Source organism: Engystomops pustulosus, chromosome 1, assembly GCF_040894005.1.
Source record: "Engystomops pustulosus chromosome 1, aEngPut4.maternal, whole genome shotgun sequence".
Taxonomy (NCBI): Eukaryota; Metazoa; Chordata; class Amphibia; order Anura; family Leptodactylidae; genus Engystomops; species Engystomops pustulosus.
The window spans coordinates 175,222,143-175,241,102 of record NC_092411.1 but is presented as its reverse complement, the minus strand read 5'-3'; the positions used below and the strand labels follow the sequence as shown (position 1 = coordinate 175,241,102).

The 18,960-nt window shown below is 41.1% G+C and overlaps 1 protein-coding gene across 3 annotated transcripts in view; it reads right to left on the bottom strand.

Annotated features, from left to right (window-relative positions):
- PDE4C (phosphodiesterase 4C) overlaps window positions 1–18,960 on the bottom strand; it is a 487,758-nt gene that overhangs the window by 304,786 nt on the left and 164,012 nt on the right. Inside the window, exon 1 of one of the 3 annotated variants that reach the window (XM_072113911.1) lies at window positions 13,046–13,443. The exons of the other annotated variants lie outside the window; for them this stretch is intronic. Within the exon in view, the coding sequence (XP_071970012.1) occupies window positions 13,046–13,263 (218 nt within the window). The 5' untranslated portion in view covers window positions 13,264–13,443. Of the gene's footprint in view, window positions 1–13,045; window positions 13,444–18,960 lie in introns of those variants that run through there. 3 annotated transcript variants of the gene reach the window in all.

Genomic DNA, 18,960 nt, shown 5'->3' with positions numbered 1-18,960 from the left:
TCGATGAGGTCATGGAAGAGAAGTCATGCCAAGGCAGTGCCAAGGGGGGGGAATCAATGTAGGAGTGACGGGTATATAATGTGGAGGTGCAGTATGATAAGTATACTATGTGGGGGTCTGATCAAACTCATAATTTTGAAAGTGAACATCATACAAGCTTTTTAACTTGGGTTTTGTGCTACTGGCCTAATGTCCAGGTTGCATATAGTTATGTCGTAGACAAGAAATACATGACAAAGGTGGAGTAGATAATCTTATTCTAAACATACATCTCTGTGATTAGCTCAGTTGAGTTGCAATATTTACCACCAAACGTGTTAACAGCTTTAATGGCTCAGAATGAGCTGCTTCTGAAATGCCCTGCATTTTTCGCCACTGGATAAGTTTTATTCTAAGCATTATACATATATATATACATTATATATAAATCTTGCTGCCTGCCACTAATTGCCATCTTTTATTACGCTGATTTTTGAACTACTACCTGTGTAGCTGCTGAGTCACTCAGTACATTATTTATAGGTCATGCTTTGAAATCACAGAAAATACAACATCACATTAACATAAATGTAGTTACTTAACCCCCCCCCCCCCCCCGCTGCAGCCCTTTTTCGTTTTTGCGCTTTCATTTTTCACTCCCCACATTCAAAATTCTGTTACTTTTTTATTTTTCCATGTACAGAGCTGTGTGACGGCTTATTTTCTGCATAATAAATTACACTTCAAAATGGTGGTATTTAATATTCCATGCCGTGTACTGGGAAGCGGGAAAAAAATTCCAAATGCAGTGAAAAAAAAGGCATTTGTGCCGTATTCTTGTGGGCTTGGATTTTAGGGATTTCACTGTTCGCCCCAAATGACATGTCTACTTTATACTTTGGGGCAGGAGGCTGGCTATATACTGGGGGATATGGGCTGGCAGGCTATATACTGGGGGGCAGGGTCCAACAGGCTATATAATGGGGAGGCTGTGATCAATGCATTTCCCACCCTCGGCTTATACTCGAGTCAATAGGTTTTCCCAGGTTTTTGTGGGGGTCCTCGGCTTATATTTGGGTCGGCTTATACTCCAGTATATAAGGTAGTTATTTTTTTGATCCTCTTTTAAAGCTTACCAAGATAAGATTTGCTTTGGCAGCAAGTACTGCACAATTTTCCCTTTTCCTCCTCTCCAAATGATTTTTTTATTTATTTTTCTGTCCTGTGTTTTTTTTTTTGCTGGACCAGTTGCCTCTGGCATTTTGGATTCATATTTGTGTTACATAAAGCTTATTGAATATCTTATAAACCTTATCCACCTTATCTGTGGGAGGATCGACCAAAAAAATTGAAATTGTAACTTTGTTTAATTTGTGTTAGATGTTGTGTTATTCACCATGCACATTAACTCTTTCAAGACCAAGGTTTTTTTCTCACTACGCTACCTCAAGCTGTAACTTATTGATTTTTACAAAGTTATATGAGGATTTTTTATCTTCAAGATAAATTGTATTTTCTAGTGGCTCCATTAAATATTCTGTGCCAAAAAATCAGTTGTGCCATATTCTGATGGGCTTTATTTTTTGCAGCTTTTATTGTGCTGTTATTCTCTGGATCAAATCACAGTTACAATCGCAGAGATGCCAAATTTATATAGTTTAGTTATATATAACACCTTTAAAATTTTTAAAACCTTGCATTAAAAAAACATCTTACCATCACCATATTTTGACACCACAAACTTTTTTAGATTTCACTGTATGGATCAGTGCAAGATGTCAATGTTTGCAGGATGGGGTGACGTTTTCATTTATATTATTTTGAAAACCGTACAACCTTTGTATCACTATTAAAATTTTTACTGGAGGCAACATGACAAAAAGTGGCAATTTAGACATTTAAGCACTATTTTCTATTATGGGGTTCACAGCCGGGAATAATTGTCTTTATATTTTGATAGATCGGACATTTTGAGACACGTAGATAGCAAACAGGTTTATGATTTTACTTGTTTATTTATTTTTAGATGTGTTCCAGGGGGGGTGATTTGAACTTTTAGTTTTCTTTTTTCAAATGTTTCTAAAAACTTTTTAGATTTTTCTATTACTATCATTTCAGGTCCCCTTAAAGTCCTTAAACTTTAGGGGGTCTGATCACTTATACAATACATTGCAGTACTATTTACAAGCCTACTCAACTGTCTTTACCCAGGAAAATCCCCTGGTGGAAGACACAATGAGGAATGATGTAAATTCTTTTTGGAATGTCAACAGTTTAACCCAGGAAGAGGTACGGCACCGCCTCGCAACCACTAAGATAAATAAATCACCGGGGCCAGATGGCATACACCCCGGGTTCTGCATGAACTATGTACCGTGATAGACAGACAGTTATTTTTAATATTTGAAGATTCACTGAGGACTGGTTATGTTCCACAGGACTGGTGCATAGAAAATGTGGTACCAATATACAAAAAAGTATCAAAAAGCGATCCTGGAAACTACAGACCCGGGAGTCTAACTTCTGTGGTGGGGAAAATATTTGAGGGGTTTGTTAGAGATGCTATCTTGGAGTATCTCACTCTGCACAACCTTATAACTCAGCGTTAGCGTGGGTTTATGAGATATCGCTCCTGTCAGACTAATCTGATTGGTTTCTATGAGGAGGTAAGTTCCAGACTGGATCTAGGGGACACTGTGGATGTTGTATATCTGGACTTTTCACATGCATTTGACACCGTGCCACATAAAAGGTTGGTATATAAAATGAGACTGCTGGGAATAGGGGAAAATCTGTGTATTTGGGTTAGTAATTGGCTTAGTGATGGAAAACAGAGGGTCGTCATTAATGGCACATTCTCAGATTGGGTTGATGTTACCAGTGGAGTGCCACAGGGGTCAGTATTGGGGCCACTTCTTTTTAATATTTTTATTAATGACCTTGTAGTGGATTTACACAGTCAAGTCTCAATATTTGCAGATGATACTAAGCTGTGTAAAGTAATAAATACTGAGGTCGATAGTTTAGCATTACAGAGGGATTTGTGGAAGCTTGAGGCGTGGGCAGAGAAATGGTTGATGAGGTTTAATGTAGATAAATGTAAAGTTATGCACTTGGGCCATGGAAACAAAAAGAATAATTATGTCCTAAACAGTCAATTACTTGGTATAACTGGAGCTGAAAAGGACTTGGGGGTATTGGTGGATGGTAAACTTAACTTTAGTGACTAGAGCCAGGCGGTTGCTGCTAAAGCAAATAAAATTATGGGATGTATCAAGAGAGGAATAGATTCTCATGATAAAGACATAGTTTTGCCCTTATACAAATCTCTGGTCAGACCACACATGGAATATTGTGTACAGTTTTAGGCACCAGTGTATAAAAAGGATATAGTAGAGCTGGAACGGGTGCAGAAGAGAGCAACCAGGATTATTAGGGGAATGGGGGGACTAGAATACACTGACAGATTACAAAATTTGGGATTATTCAGTTTAGAAAAAAGATGACTGAGGGGAGACCTCATTACAATGTACAAATACCTGAACGGACAGTACAAGGATCTCTCCAAAGATCTTTTTATACCTAGGCCTGTGACCAGGACAAGAGGGCATCCTCTGCACCTAGAGGAGAGACGGTTCTACCATCAATATAGACAAAGGTTCTTTACTGTAAGAGCAGTGAGACTATGGAACTCTCTGCCGCAGGAGGTTGTTATGGCGGACTCTATGTACATGTTCAAGAGGCCTGGATGCCTTTCTGGAGAGAAAAAATATCACGCGTTATGGGGGATAAAACATTTATTTAATTCTTAAAGGTTGGACTTGATGGACTTGTGTCTTTTTCCAGCCTTATATACTATGATGGTACTATGATCCCCTACCCCAACCCCAACCTGGGATTGGACCAGGAAGTTCGGGGTGTTATTGTGGGTGAGTCAAAAAAAGTTTTGGTTAAACATATCCAGGTGATTTTGAGATTGTTTTCTCTTGACACATTGCACTTCATGTTAGTTGAAAAATTTGGGGGATATGTTTTGCGTTAAAGAAAAAAAATGTACATTTATCCGAAATTTCTAAAAAGTCTTGATTTTCAAAATACATAATTTTTACATTTTAGACACATAGCCTCAGATTTATTAATAGTGAGACAAACTGTGCCGAGTGCCTCCGATTCATGACGAGTGGAGTCTGGTCTTCATGAATCTGGCGCATGAACATTTTTTTTCTGCTGCACTCAGTTTAACGGGCATGATCCATAGTTATGTTGGACTTCCAATATAAATGTAGTGGCCTGCACGAATACAGAATTCCTCTTTAGGTGCACAGTGGCATGCATAGTGCAGCCGCCACACAATACTGATGCAAGCAGTTTGCACATACACTCACCGGCCACTTTATTAGGTACACCATGCTAGTAACGGGTTGGACCCCCTTTTGCCTTCAGAACTGCCTCAATTCTTCGTGGCATAGATTCAACAAGGTGCTGGAAGCATTCCTCAGAGATTTTGGTCCATATTGACATGATGGCATCACACAGTTGCCGCAGATTTGTCGGCTGTACATCCATGATGCGAATCTCCCATTCCACCACATCCCAAAGATGCTCTATTGGATTGAGATCTGGTGACTGTGGAGGCCAGTTGAGTACAGTGAACTCATTGTCATGTTCAAGAAACCAGTCTGAGATGATTCCAGCTTTATGACATGGTGCATTATCCTGCTGAAAGTAGCCATCAGATGTTGGGTACATTGTGGTCATAAAGGGATGGACATGGTCAGCAACAATACTCAGGTAGGCTTTGGCGTTGCAACGATGCTCCATTGGTACCAAGGGGCCCAAAGAGTGCCAAGAAAATATTCCCCACACCATGACACCACCACCACCAGCCTGAACCGTTGATACAAGGCAGGATGGATCCATGCTTTCATGTTGTTGACGCCAAATTCTGACCCTACCATCCGAATGTCACAGCAGAAATCGAGACTCATCAGACCAGGCAACGTTTTTCCAATCTTCTACTGTCCAATTTCGATGAGCTTGTGCAAATTGTAGCCTCAGTTTCCGGTTCTTAGCTGAAAGGAGTGGCACCCGGTGTGGTCTTCTGCTGCTGTAGCCCATCTGCCTCAAAGTTCAACGTACTGTGCGTTCAGAGATGCTCTTCTGCCTACCTTGGTTGTAACGGGTGGCGATTTGAGTCACTGTTGCCTTTCTATCAGCTCTAACCAGTCTGCCCCTTCTCCTCTGACCTCTGGCATCAACAAGGCATTTCCGCCCACAGAACTGCCGCTCACTGGAAGTTTTTTCTTTTTCGGACCATTCTCTGTAAACCCTAGAGATGGTTGTGCGTGAAAATCCCAGTAGATCAGCAGTTTCTGAAATACTCAGACCAGCCCTTCTGGCACCAACAACCATGCCAAGTTCAAAGGCACTCAAATCACCATTCTTCCCCATACTGATGCTCGGGTTTGAACTGCAGGAGATTGTCTTGACCATGTCTACATGCCTAAATGCACTGAGTTGCCGCCACATGATTGGCTGATTAGAAATTAAGTGTTAACGAGCAGTTGGACAGGTGTACCTAATAAAGTGGCCGGTGAGTGTATATTTATTTGCAATCTATGCCAGAATACTGGCGCAAACTGCATGATAAATGTGGGCCATAGTCACCAAAATAACTTGATCACTGACATTTACTGAATATTTTTTATGCAACCTCTCATTTTTGTAGAATTTTATGAGGCTTAGAGCTTTAGGTGCGATTTTTCACATTCTCATAAAAAACAATAAATCATACTTTTGAGGGACCTGCTCAGCTTTCAAGTCACTTCGAAAGTGTAAAATAAACAATAGTAAAACCCCATAAATGATCCCATTTTACAAACTACACATCTCAACATATGTAAAACAACGTTTATGATGTTTGTTAACCCTTTAAGCAGAGGGTGATGCGATAATGCCTATGATGCTTGTAGAGGCCAATTTACTCCCCCGAAAAACCAACTCACTGTGATCCTGCAAAGGATAAAAATATTCTTTGCAGGATCGCACTTGCACCTCTCAGCAGTGCCTCCCCTGCCAGCTTGCGGCTCATATAGAAAGTCATGTGACTGCAGCTCAGGTCTTATAATGTTCTACAGCGGCCGCAGGCTGAAGTGGTGAGTAGCTCTTTCCATCCCCATAGCAGTCGTGCACAAACAGGATAGAGCTGTCTATGTGACCGCCCAATTCTGTACTGTGACAGAGGGGCAATATTATCAACTCCCTGTCACACCTGCCCCTGTATACAGTGAGAGGCATGCAGGGAAGGTGCTATACACATCAGCACTGCATGTCTCTGTATACAGATCACTAATAACAGTGATCCAATGGGCTGTTAGATTACTGTTACCATAAGATCATTGTTATCTGTGATCTATATATCTGATTAGCAGGGAACATATATGCCCCTGTAAAAAATTTGTAACTAAATTTAAAAAGTATAAAATAAACAGTTTAAAAAAAAAAAGTAAAAAAACAAAAAATTTAAAGTGTTATGCCTCCACGATTCAGAATCCACAAATCTGGCAGTTGACTCAATAAGCAGTCTGATATTTATGTCATTTTAGTGAGTGTTTATTCAACATTGCTATCTAGATATACTAAACCACACCTTCCTGTTATCCTTATCCTACTGCTTGGGCTCCATACGATCACTTAAATAAAATCAAATTTAGCAAAGAATTCAAGTGGAGAGTTTTATCAACGGAAAATGACCAATTAAATTAATCTCTACAAAGCACCGTATTAGCCTTATTGTTTTTTAAAAGACTTTTCTAAAATGCCTTTCATATCTCTGATATCACACCCCTAGCACTTCAGCCATTCCCCATAACTCATACAGCCCTCCTCAGTGGGTTGCTGCAGGCAGTGCTTTGGAGGGGCATAGCGTGAATATTCCCAAGAGCTGGTGAAGTCTTGGGCATGAGCGCTATGTCCCTCCTATAGTTGGTGGCAGATGGTAGGGGGGGGCGGAGAAGGCAGAAAGCATGGCTTGAAGCCAATGCATGAGCCATGGTGTGAACAGCATAAACAAAAAGTCATTTCAGTAAATCTTGAGCAGGCCAATATTGCTGGCGAATAAAAATTTATGTAAGTTACTGATTTCCTGTAGGTTCAGAGTAGAAAAACATCTTATATCCCATTACTTGGCCCAAATCTTTTACACATGGATATGCCAAATATTTGTACCCCTTGAAGACAAGAACCTGTTGTGGTTGGGAAAGCCTGCTGGGCAATTTCAAAAATGTATTTGTACAAATTTTGTTTATTCTTTAAGTCTTATGGTAAAGAGTAAGTAATTAACCAAAGGAGAAGGTTTACTAATGTCTAAAAGAATTCTACCATTCTATTCTTAAATTGTAGCTGTATCCACCATTAACACTGCTGGGTACAGGAGCATAACTAGGAGCGACTGGGACCTATCACAGACTTTTGAATGGGGCCTGCAATTAAAAAAAAATATAAACATATTTGTACATTTATGAACTCATATATATACTGTATATTCCGGCGTATAAGACGACTTTTGAAGAAAGAAAAATCTTCTGTCTTCTCTGGGGTCGTCTTATACGCCGGTAATCCCGACCGCCCGCCGTGTCGCACTGCGTGGAGAGGGCTCACGGGCTGAGCCCTCTCCATAGCCGGTAAGTCTTTGCTGCATATTGCAGCAAAGGCTTACCGGTAACACCCGCGATCGGTGCTAGCACCGATCGCGGGTGTTTTCACAGCGTGGGCTGCCGGCAAAGCTCCCAGCGGCCTCAAAAAGATAGCGGCGCATGGGCGGCGCCATCTTACCTGGGATCGCCACTCCCCGTGACGTCATCGGGGGCGGCGATCCGTCTCCATGGTAGCCTCGGGTCTTCCAAAGACCCGAGGCTATTTCGTTTTAACCCCTTCATTACAATGTACTGGTAGCACATTGTAATAAATGAGGAAAATCCCTATATACTGCCATACTGTAGTATGGCAGTATATGGTAGGATCGATCAGACAACCTAGGGTTAAAGTACCCTAGGGAGTCTGAAAAATAGTATAAATAAAAATAAAAAAAAGTTAAAAAAAAAATAATAAAAAAACCTAAAATTTCAAATCACCCCCCTTTCCCTAGAAATGACATAAATATAAATAAACAGTAAAAATCATAAACACATCAGGTATCGATGCGTCCGAAAATGCCCGATCTATCAAAATATGATAACGGTTTTTCAATGCGTTTAACCCCGTAACGGAAAATAGCGCCCAAAGTCGAAAATGGCACTTTTTTGCCATTTTGAAAAATATAAAAAAAATCTATAAAAAGTGATCAAAAGGTCGTACAATCCTAAAAATGATATCATTGAAAATATTATCAAATTTCGCAAAAAATGACACCACCCACAGCTCCGTACACCAAAGTATAAAAAAAGTTATTAGCGCCAGAAGTTGGCAAAATAAAAAAAAAAATTTTTGTACAGGAGGTTTTTTATTTTTGTAAATGTATGAAAACATTATAAAACCTATACAAATTTGGTATCCACGTAATCGTACCAACCCAAAGAATAAAGAAGACATGTCATTTGGGGCGCTCAGTGAAAGACGTAATATCCAAGCCCACAAGAAAATGGCGCAAATGCGTTTTTTCACCATTTTCATTGCATTTGGAATTTTTTGCCCGCTTCTGAGTACATGGCATGGAATATTTAATAAAATAAAAATTTAAGGTACAGTATGGTAACATTTACAGTAAAATGGACGATGCTAATGTTGTTGTTGTATGCCTTATGTTTATGAGCGACAGTTTTCCTGCTATATACCTGCATGTCATAAGAATTTAAATTAAAAAAAGGACCATGTTAAATTCAAATCTGTTTTTTTTTTTTTTTTTTACCGGTGTTTTGTATGCGTTGGAAAAGGGGTAGTCTTATACGGCGAATATATCTTAAACTCTATATTTTAAACAGGAAAGTAGGGGGGTCGTCTTATACACCAGGTCGTCTTATACGCTGGAATATACGGTATATATATATATATATATATATATATATATATATATATATATATATACACATATATACACTTTTATTCACTCACAAAGTTCTTCACTCATACACACATTTATACATTTTTTAAAAATACAGTAAACATATATCTAATCAGTGGACACAGCTGTTTATTGTGCATAATGTGCACTGTTATACAGTGAGTATGGAAAGTATCTTCATTTCATTGCAGACAATATTTTTTGCTAATTAATTTACACACTGCACTTCAGTTCACTAATTTAGTAAATTATAAAAACTGAAATATCACATGGTCATTATATTCAGACCCTTTGCTGCAACACTCATATTTAACTCACACGCTGTACATTTCCTTCTGATTCTCCTTGGGATGTTTCTACTCCACCATTGGAGTCCAGCTGTGTTTAATTGGACTTGAGTAACTGATTGGACTTGTGTAACTGATTGGACTTGATTAGGAAAGACACACACCTGTCTGTATAAGACCTCATAGCTCGCTATGAATGCAAGAGCACATGAGAATCATGTGGTCTAAAGAACTTCCAAGGAGTTCAGAGACAGAATTGTGGCAATACACAGAAATGCCCTTAGGCTACCCACCCCTTCATCATTTAAATCTTTACTTTTACTGATATAGATTAAAATCAAAAGTGCTCATACCATGGAAAGTGATTTTTTTTTAAATATCTGTAGAGGATGGATATTGATTAGTCAAATATATAGAAAGCTTGACAATTTTGTCACTTCGTAGTTTTAGGGTATTTCCAGAGAAGCAACTGTCCTCATATAAAAAAAGATTCCCTTTAATTTTCTGGGAGTACAAGTCGCTTACTTAGAAACAGAGATCAATCTCTCTCTGTAACAAGACACAGTCTGGCCAAGGTTACAAAATAATTTCTGAAGCACCCAAGGTTCCTAACAGCACAGTGGGTCTCCATAATCCTTAAATGGAAGAAGTTTGAAAGGACCACAATGCTTCCTCGACCTGGCCAGCCAAACTAAGCAATCGTGGGAGAAGAGCCTTGGTGAGAGAGGTGAATATGAACCCAAGAGCACTGTGGCTGAGCTCCAGAGATGCAGGAGGGAGATGGGAAAAAGTTCCATAAAGTCAACTATCACTGCAGCCTTACACCAGTCAGGGGTTTATGGCAGAGTGTGCAACTGAAGCCAGAGAACCCATACTTGTGCCATTAGAAATCCTCCTACTACGAGATCTTCCTGGTAGCTGCGCGCACTTGTACGCGCTCTACATAGACTCTCTATGCAGAGCTGTCGGCTGTGCATACTTGGCTCCGAAGAGCTATTAAGCATGCGCAGTAGCTTCAGCTTTGCAGCCAAGTACATGCAGCCGCCGGCTCTGCATAGAGAGTCTATGCAGAGTGCGGACGAGTGAGCACAGCTACCAGGAGAATACTAGGGTGTGGAGTAACCGCACCGTGTAGCTTCAGCTCCGGCTACTCCACGCTCCAATAGCCTCTTTCAGATATTTGCATATTAGGTGATAAAAGATTTGTTAAGTTACAGGCCACTCAAGGATTAGCCCTAAAAAGGGCTCCCATGTCATTCATTAGTTGAACATGCCACCGGATCTACCTTAATAGCTAGATCCGAGATGGTAGGTTTCCTTTAACCCCTGATAAAGGGAAAAATAATTGCAGAAGTAAAATAATAGCATTAAAGTTAGTAACAGTATGCACACTGGTCTATCAGTAAAACAATAAATAACTAATTATGAACAGCAAAATATATATAAAATAGTTGTAGAACAGCAGTTCTCAAACTTTGGGGGTCGAACAAACCTTCCACTGTGTTCTCTGATGGGCTTAAAGGACACCTGTCATCAGGTCTGTGTCACCAGTCCTGTCACTACAACCTGTTGGAGCAGCTCACAAGGATCCCATCACAGCTTTAATCTAGTCAATTCATACATTAATCATTGCAAAATTGTCTATTCTTTATTATGTAAATGAGGCTGGTCACATTGTCAAAGACAGTGATGTCACCCCTGTTCCCCCTCTCCTCCCCCTGCTCATGTCTGTGTGTAATGTGTAGTAAAGCATTGCTAGTGTCTGTGATTTATCTGCTGACATGCTACATCCTCTACACAGACACAGACACAGACATCAGCTACACAAGAACCTGACATATTCTGCTATAACATGGCTGCCTGGAACTGTTGTATTTCTCCTATACACACACAGGCTGCAGGGGCCGCCAGCACCAGGAAGCACATCAGGCTGTCAGTCAAGCACTGGGAGTGTGGCTGTGCCTCCCACTCATGAATAAGCCAGACAGCTTGAATATGCTAATGACTCATTGGACATTTCACAGTTCATTTGCATAGAGCTTTAGGACCTCATTGCTTAAGTTTACAGGCATGTAGAGGGACAATGAAGGGATAGAGGCAATGCTTTCTAATGGCAGTTTATGAAAATATATTTAGTTTAGGAGGGTTATTTTGCCTGATGGGTTCTCTTTAAGATCTGAGACCCCACAGGGCCAGAGTGCCAGCCCCCCACCTCCCATGTGTGGCAGGTTGCATGGTGTGCTGCTCTCCGTCAGATCAGTTATAGTGCAGGCAACGTGTGATGTCCTCATGCCTCGTCTGCGTCGCAGCTCCGGCATCAGAGTGAAGAAGGCGGGAAGAGCAGAGTAACGAGGTAAGTATGTTTTATTTTTTTTCCAACATGCTTCTGGGGGTTTCACTGTGACTGCAGGCTACTGTCAGCATTCCTGTGACTACCGGCTACTGTAGGGCATCACTGTGACTACTGGATACTGTGGGCGTCACTTTGTCTACTGGCTACTTGTTTGCATCACTATGACTAGTGGTTACTAGAGGCATCACTGTGACTGCTAGCTACTGGGGGCATCACTGTGACTGCTAGCTATTGGGAGTATCACTGTAGGATGCTGGGAGGTGGAGCATCACTATGACTATAGGCTACTAGGGGCATCACTGTGAATACTGGTTACCGGGAGAGTCACTGTGTGTACATTGTACTGGAAGCTTTACTGTGACTACTGGGGGCAGGCGCTGTGGCTATTGGCAGAAACACTGTGACTTTGATTACAATTGATAACAGTAGCAAAATAAAAGTTATGAAGTAGCAATTAAGATTTTAGGGTTGGGTGTCACCACAAAATTATTAACTGTATTAAATGATTGCGGAAATTAGGAAGGTAGAGAACCGCAGTCCTGGAAGAATCAAGAGGGGCATAGTATAACATCTTAACACTAACATTGCAACCTCAACCTTCATAAAGAATTGGTTATAGTCTCTATGTGTGAACTAGTAACCAATATATATGTACAACTGGCAATCGGTATCACAATTCATTATATATAATATTAGTGTGTACATTAGTTTAAACATCGTTCATACAAAAATGTATACTTTTACTATGTAGTGGTAACTGGAGTGGGACAGATATATCACTGTCAAGTATTGAGAGGTAATGTTTAGAGATAAGGTTAACATGTGGTGTGTAAGCCAGGAAACGCTCTAAAATAACATGCATGTGAAACACAGGAGTATCCTATGGAATATGGCTTTTCACCGTAGAATAAAAAGTTACACAACTTCCCAGTGTCACTATGGATAACTTGTTAGTATTGTGGTTTATAAATCACTGTAAGGAAACACTTTGGTTTACACTCAGAATCCAAAATCCCACTGAGAATTCATACTTCCCAGAGCTGAGGGTTTGCTGCAATATTATCCAGTGAAGAAGATTTTTTCTGAATCTAAAATGAAATGTTGAGATGGACTTGGATATGTGAGTAGTATTAAGTCTATGTGGGGTGGGTAGAGAGTAGTCGAATTTTATGTTCATGTGCCTACCACTAACACTGGCAGCAGATAAGCATTTTTATAACATTTTTCTAGAGATATTGTACCTCATAGTTTAGTAAATTTCTAATAATAATGAGCACAAGTTTACATTTCCAATATATTAAACTTTCCAGCCCTACTTGCCCAGGCACTACCACCATATTGCACCTGGATGGCACCCAGGGCTCTTACCGTTTGTGGAAGGATGAGGGCCAAGACATCCTGGGCTTCTTAAGGCCTGGCCGGAGCTTGTTCTCCATAGCCCGGTAGTACAGGTACTTGTCGGTATCGGAATGGTACCGCTGTTTTATCCTGATGTGGGTGCGAGGCTGCCTCCATAAATGTTTCGGAGGCTTGGCAGTTCCAGCACCCTCTCTGCTCAGAGTTGTACATACTGACTCCAGCTCCATAGTCGTCTATGTATTCGTTATCTATTCACTGGCAGCAGTCGGCAGGTCCATAGAGAAACATATAAGATGTAGATGTCAGGGAAGGGAGGTAACTTTGTACCTGGTGTGTGGAGCAGCGGCAGCAGCGCGGACTCAGTATGGGAGGCGTCTGGCACTCCCAGCTCCTCACACAACCTGGACACAATGGCCCCAAGACAAAGCCAGGCACCAAATCACTCGTGAGCCACCAAATTAGGTTTCTGTGGAAAGCGGCAGGAGCTAGAAGCAGCGCAGCGCACCGCACCGCACATTCACCACATGCACATGAGTTTTCTCTAATTATGTAGCAGAGCAGAGCGACACAACTCTGCTCCCTAGCCAACAGGCAATCAATCCCCTGGCAAGACGACAGCAGCTCCGAGAGCACGGGCTCAGGCACACTTGACATGTAGAGCTCTTATGTGCAGCACAATGCAACTGTCACAGCTCCCCTCCTCATACTCAGTGATAAAGATCACACAACTTACCAATAAGGCTAGTCCTCCATTTGTCTGCCGGTGTACTTATCTATCTAATCTCTAACATCTATCTAGCTGCCTGCCTTATAGACGTGTCATAGCTACTCATCTCAGATAACTGAATAACTATTTCATCGCTAGTTTATTACAGCCACCTTTTTAATGCTCCAAGGTATACGTCCACTTTTCTGTTATGAGTAAGGAATGCATATGCTTTTCTGTGAGGCAGCCAGTTGAATAGGTCTGGGCCATTGTTGGCTGCAAGACCACATATTTGCATTTTAGGGTGCATTCATACATTGTATTTGTGTGAACACTATGGCCCAGATTTATTAAGAGTGGGGTAAACTGCACTGGTAAGGCAAATGAAAGTATAAGCAGCTGTAAACATGTTAATACAGCTGCTTACACTTCCAGAAATAAAGAAAAATTGATTCAAACCAGCCAAATGCATGGCAAACATGCAAAAATGCATGCGTTCTCATTGCATTTAAAAACGCACCACCAACAAAAGAAGAACACACCCTAAGGGAGAGGTGAATTGGCCCTAAGTAACAACTTTTTGGGGCTGTAGATATGTCCCAATTTCAGACTGAAAAATGGGAAAAAAATATGTTGTACTAATTATATATTAACCCCTTAAGGACGCAGCCATTTTACAGCTTAAGGCTCAGTCCCATTTTTTAGATTCTGACCTGCGTCTCTTTATATGGTTATAACTTTTGAACACTGTTACTTATCAAAGCGATTCTGAGATTGTTTTTTCCCCACATGTTGTACTTCATTTTAGTGGTAAATTTTGGCTGATAAGTTTTGCGTTTATTTACAAAAAAAAGAAAAAAATGATGAATTTTTAGAAAAATCTGCCATTTTCGAAATTCAAAATCACCGCGTTTTCAGGCAGATCGATTTACCACCTAAATAACTTGCAGAATAACATTTCCCATTTGTCTACTTTACATTTTCATAATTTTTGAAATGTTTGGATAATTTATTTTGACGTCACGCGGCCTACAAATCGAATAGCGATTTTCCGTATTTTCAGAATTGACTATTTTGGGGATAAATACTGTTTGAAATCAAATTTTAGATATTTAGCAACAAAAACCCCCTATATAACCAACCCATTTTCAAATCTGTACCCCTCAAACTATCAGAAACAGCATTTACAAAGATTGTTAACCCCTTGAGATCTTCATAGTAATTGAATCAAAATGGCGGTGAAATTTAGAATGGTAAAATTTTGTCGGTTATACGTTCATTTAGCCCTAAAATTTACACATTTCCAAAAGATAAAAAGAGAAAAATCACCATAAAATTTGTTCTACAATTTCTCCTGAGTGCAGCGACCCCCCACATGTGGCCGTTACTTGTGTTATGGGGGCACAGCGAGGCGCAGAAGGGAAGGAGCACCCTGCAGCTGCCAGGATTTTAGTTTTCTCGTTGCCCCCTTTTGAAGGCTATAAAATTTTCGCTTTTACGTTATTTGGGTCATGTGACGGCATTTTTTTTGCGGGATGAGATGCTTTTTCCAGTGTTACAATTTTGGGGTTGGTATCACCTATTGTTGAAAATTTAGGAACTTTTTTTGAGGTCATGAGTAGAAATGCATCAATTCTGTACTGGATTTTTTACTTTTTTTTTTTTCGTGTTCACCGTATAGCCTAATAATCATGTTATCTTTATTCTATGGGTCGATACGATTACGGGGATACCAGACATGAATATTTTTTCTTATGTTTTACTAAATTTGCCAAATAAAACCCTAATGTGGGGAAAGATCTATCATTTTTGCATCGCCGTCTTCCAAGTGGCATAACATTGTTACGTTTTTGGCTACAGAGCTGGTTGATGGCTTGTTTTTTGCGGGACATGTTGTTCTTTGCAATGCATAGGCTGACACTTTGCCTTTAAGATGACGTCACAGACGCCATCTTAAAGGTAAACCCTCCAGGCTTCTCTGGGGTCCCGATCGGACCCCAGAGGTGCCAAAACAGCGACCGCCCCCCCCCCCCGAAAACGGGCCGGGGGGGGGGGGGTGCGACCGCGGCATTTAACGGGTTAGACACCCGCGATCGGAGCCCACTCCGACCGCGGGTGTTAGCCGGGGATGTCAGCGGTAAATTACCGCTGAAATCCCGCGGCTAACGATGCCGGTTCGACTGCTGTGCAGCGCTGAACCGGCATAGTCTCTGCGCCGTAGCTGTACTGCGCTGAGCGCTAATCGTCGGAAGCTGCGCAGTACAGCTACGGCGCGGAGCGCTAAGGGGTTAACTAGTGTCAATAGAAGGGAAGGCATCAATACCACTAACTCCACAGATTTCTGAACATACACACACAGTGGCTACATACTGCTCTACTGCATGTACATTTGTTATAGACACTCAGCTCTGCTATACATAGTGCACACAGATCTTCGACTCCACACACATAAAGCTTTGCTATTAATAAACAAACAACCAAGTTGTTTTCCATCTACATTTATTTTAGACAGAAGATTGCGGGTCCGTTAGTGGGGAAGACAATACACGCATACAATTTATTACAGGTGTGCACAGGCAGACACATGGAGCACACTCTTCTTACGCATGCTGTATGATGTCATCAAGCAGCACCACTGCCGCATCATTGTTTGTGTGGGCAGAGTGCATGGATGTGTCTCTGCCTCCCTGCTGCACTGGGAGATGAGGAGCATAGTTGCAGTAAGCACTGAATTTTCTTTTTTCATGATGCGGGTTCTTTTGGCAATGCATTTTATTAATGTGTGGAGGTTGCTGGGCATTTTATTAATGAGGGGAGGCTAATGGAAATTTTATAAATGAGAGGAGGCTGCTGTTTATTTTATTAGGAGGAGGCTGCTAGGCATTTTATTGGTGAGGGGAGGCTGCTAAGCAGGGACGTAACAACAGTGGTAGCAGCCATAGAAGCCGCTATGGGATCCACAGTGTCAGGGGGCCCTGGCAACTGGGCTATTGGGTGTATGTTGTATGTATGTGTGGTGTGTATATAATGTATGGTGTGTGTACATGCTGTATGTCTGTATATGGTATTGTATGTATTTGCTGTATGCGTGTGTAATATGTGATGTATATATGCTGATTTATGCCTAAATTGTAATTTTGCACTTTAATGGGTCAATTCTATTAAACTTAGGGGTCAAAATGTTCATTGTGGCCCTTTAAAAATACATTAAGGGGCATAGTAGGGTCATTTGGCACAGGTTATCAATTTTTTCCTACCTACAAACATGTCATGACAACTGAAAACGTTTCCATCAAAATCTGTCCTACGAAAGCTCAAATGTCCCTCCTTCCCTTTTGCACCCTACCATTTGCCCAAACAGCAGATTACATCCAGAGCTGGATTATGGGGAGCAGGGAGGGATCCCAGGGTGAGCGCCCCTGGGCCCTGCCACTTTGCTCTTAAATTAGCCCCCACCAAGTGTGGACAATTTGTGCAGTTGCATGGCCAACTCTACAGCTTTTCTGAATCAGCTGTTAAAACAGCAGTCAGTCCAGAGAATCGGGCAGTAATCAATGCAGGTGGCACAGTGACGTCACACGCTGCTGCACCAGACCTATTGCTGGGGGACTGTATAAATATATATATATATATGTTTTACAATATGCAATAAACCGCAGTAGGCACGGGATGTCAGCATCCTACATATATGTATTACTGAGGGGGCTTTATATATGTATTACTGTGGATTGTATGTAAGTGTAACTGGTGGTATGTGTGTGTGTGTGTATAATATATATAATATATATATACATAATATATATATATGTGTGTATTATTGGGGGCTGTACATATAAGAATTACCGATTTTAAAAGATGAGAAACCCACTTAAAAAGATGGCCTGTAATTGACATCATAGAGGGCTGAAAAACGACTTTTTTTTTTTTATTGTGGACCTATAGGGGCTTATTTCTTTTACCACATGAGATGCACTTTTCTGGTACGTAATTTTGGGGCATCTATAGCTAATTGGTGAGATTTAATTAACTCTTTGTTGGTGGAGGAAATGAAAATCATCAATTTTTAGGAAAAATTTTATGTGTTTTTTTTTTTTGGGCCGTTAACCATACCATAAAAATAGTATATTATTTTTATTCTATGGGTCGCCACGATTACGAAAATACTTCATTTATATATATTTTTTTAATTTTTTCCCATTTTTACTGAATACAAAGTAATTTGGCAAAATTGTTGTTAATTTTAGCATCACCGTCTTTCATATGCATAATTTTTTTATTTTTCACCTCACAAATCTGTTTAAGGGCCTATTTTTTGCGAGAATGAGTGTTATTTTTAGTGGTCTTATTTTAGATTGCGTAACTTTTTAGATCATTTTTTAAAGGGCATTTATAAAAAATCATCTTTTTTTCAGAGAGAGTTTTTTGAGGTTGCTTTTTACGGGGTTCACTTTGCGGATCTAATAACGATTCTGTTTTATTATGCAGATTGTTACGGACGCAGGGATACCAAATATGTGGGGGTTTTGTGTATTTTATTCAATTGTACTGAATAAAAACTAATTTGGAGAAAATCTTATTGTCAGGATCCATGAGGTTGTGGATCCTCTGAACCACTGCGGACGATGGCACAAGCCACTACCTGGGACCGGAGTCTAAGTGGTACCTGGTTTTCACCAGAGCCCGCCGCAAAGCAGGTTAGACAAGCTGCGGCGTGGTACCACCAGGTCGTTCCACAGGCGTGACTTGTCCGCAGTGGCAGCCAAGGTCGAGGTACAGAAACGGCAGGCAATCTCGTAGTCTGGGACAGGCAGCACAGGATCGGAGTCAGAGACGTAGCAACAGGTCAGGGCAGGCTGCAAAGGAGCGATGTCAGAAACGGAACCAGGGTCACAACGGGAATTCACAAGAAGAGCACAAGGCATCACAAAAGCTTTCTCTAGGGCGCTAGGCACGAAGATCCGGCAGGGGCTTGCAGGAAGAGGCAGGCTTAAATAGATTCTGCAAAATGGCCAGTGCTAATTAATGGCGCACTGGCCCTTTAAATTTTGAGAAGTGACCACGCGCGCCCTAGCATTCGGGGCCGTGCGCGCACGGCGGAAGGGAGTGAGCCGGGGAAGGTAAGCAGCGCTGGCGGCGCGCTGGCGGGGGCAGAGAAGCACGGGTGAGCCCGCATCACCATCTCTTCATATGCATAACTTTTTTCTTTTTTGGCTGAGAA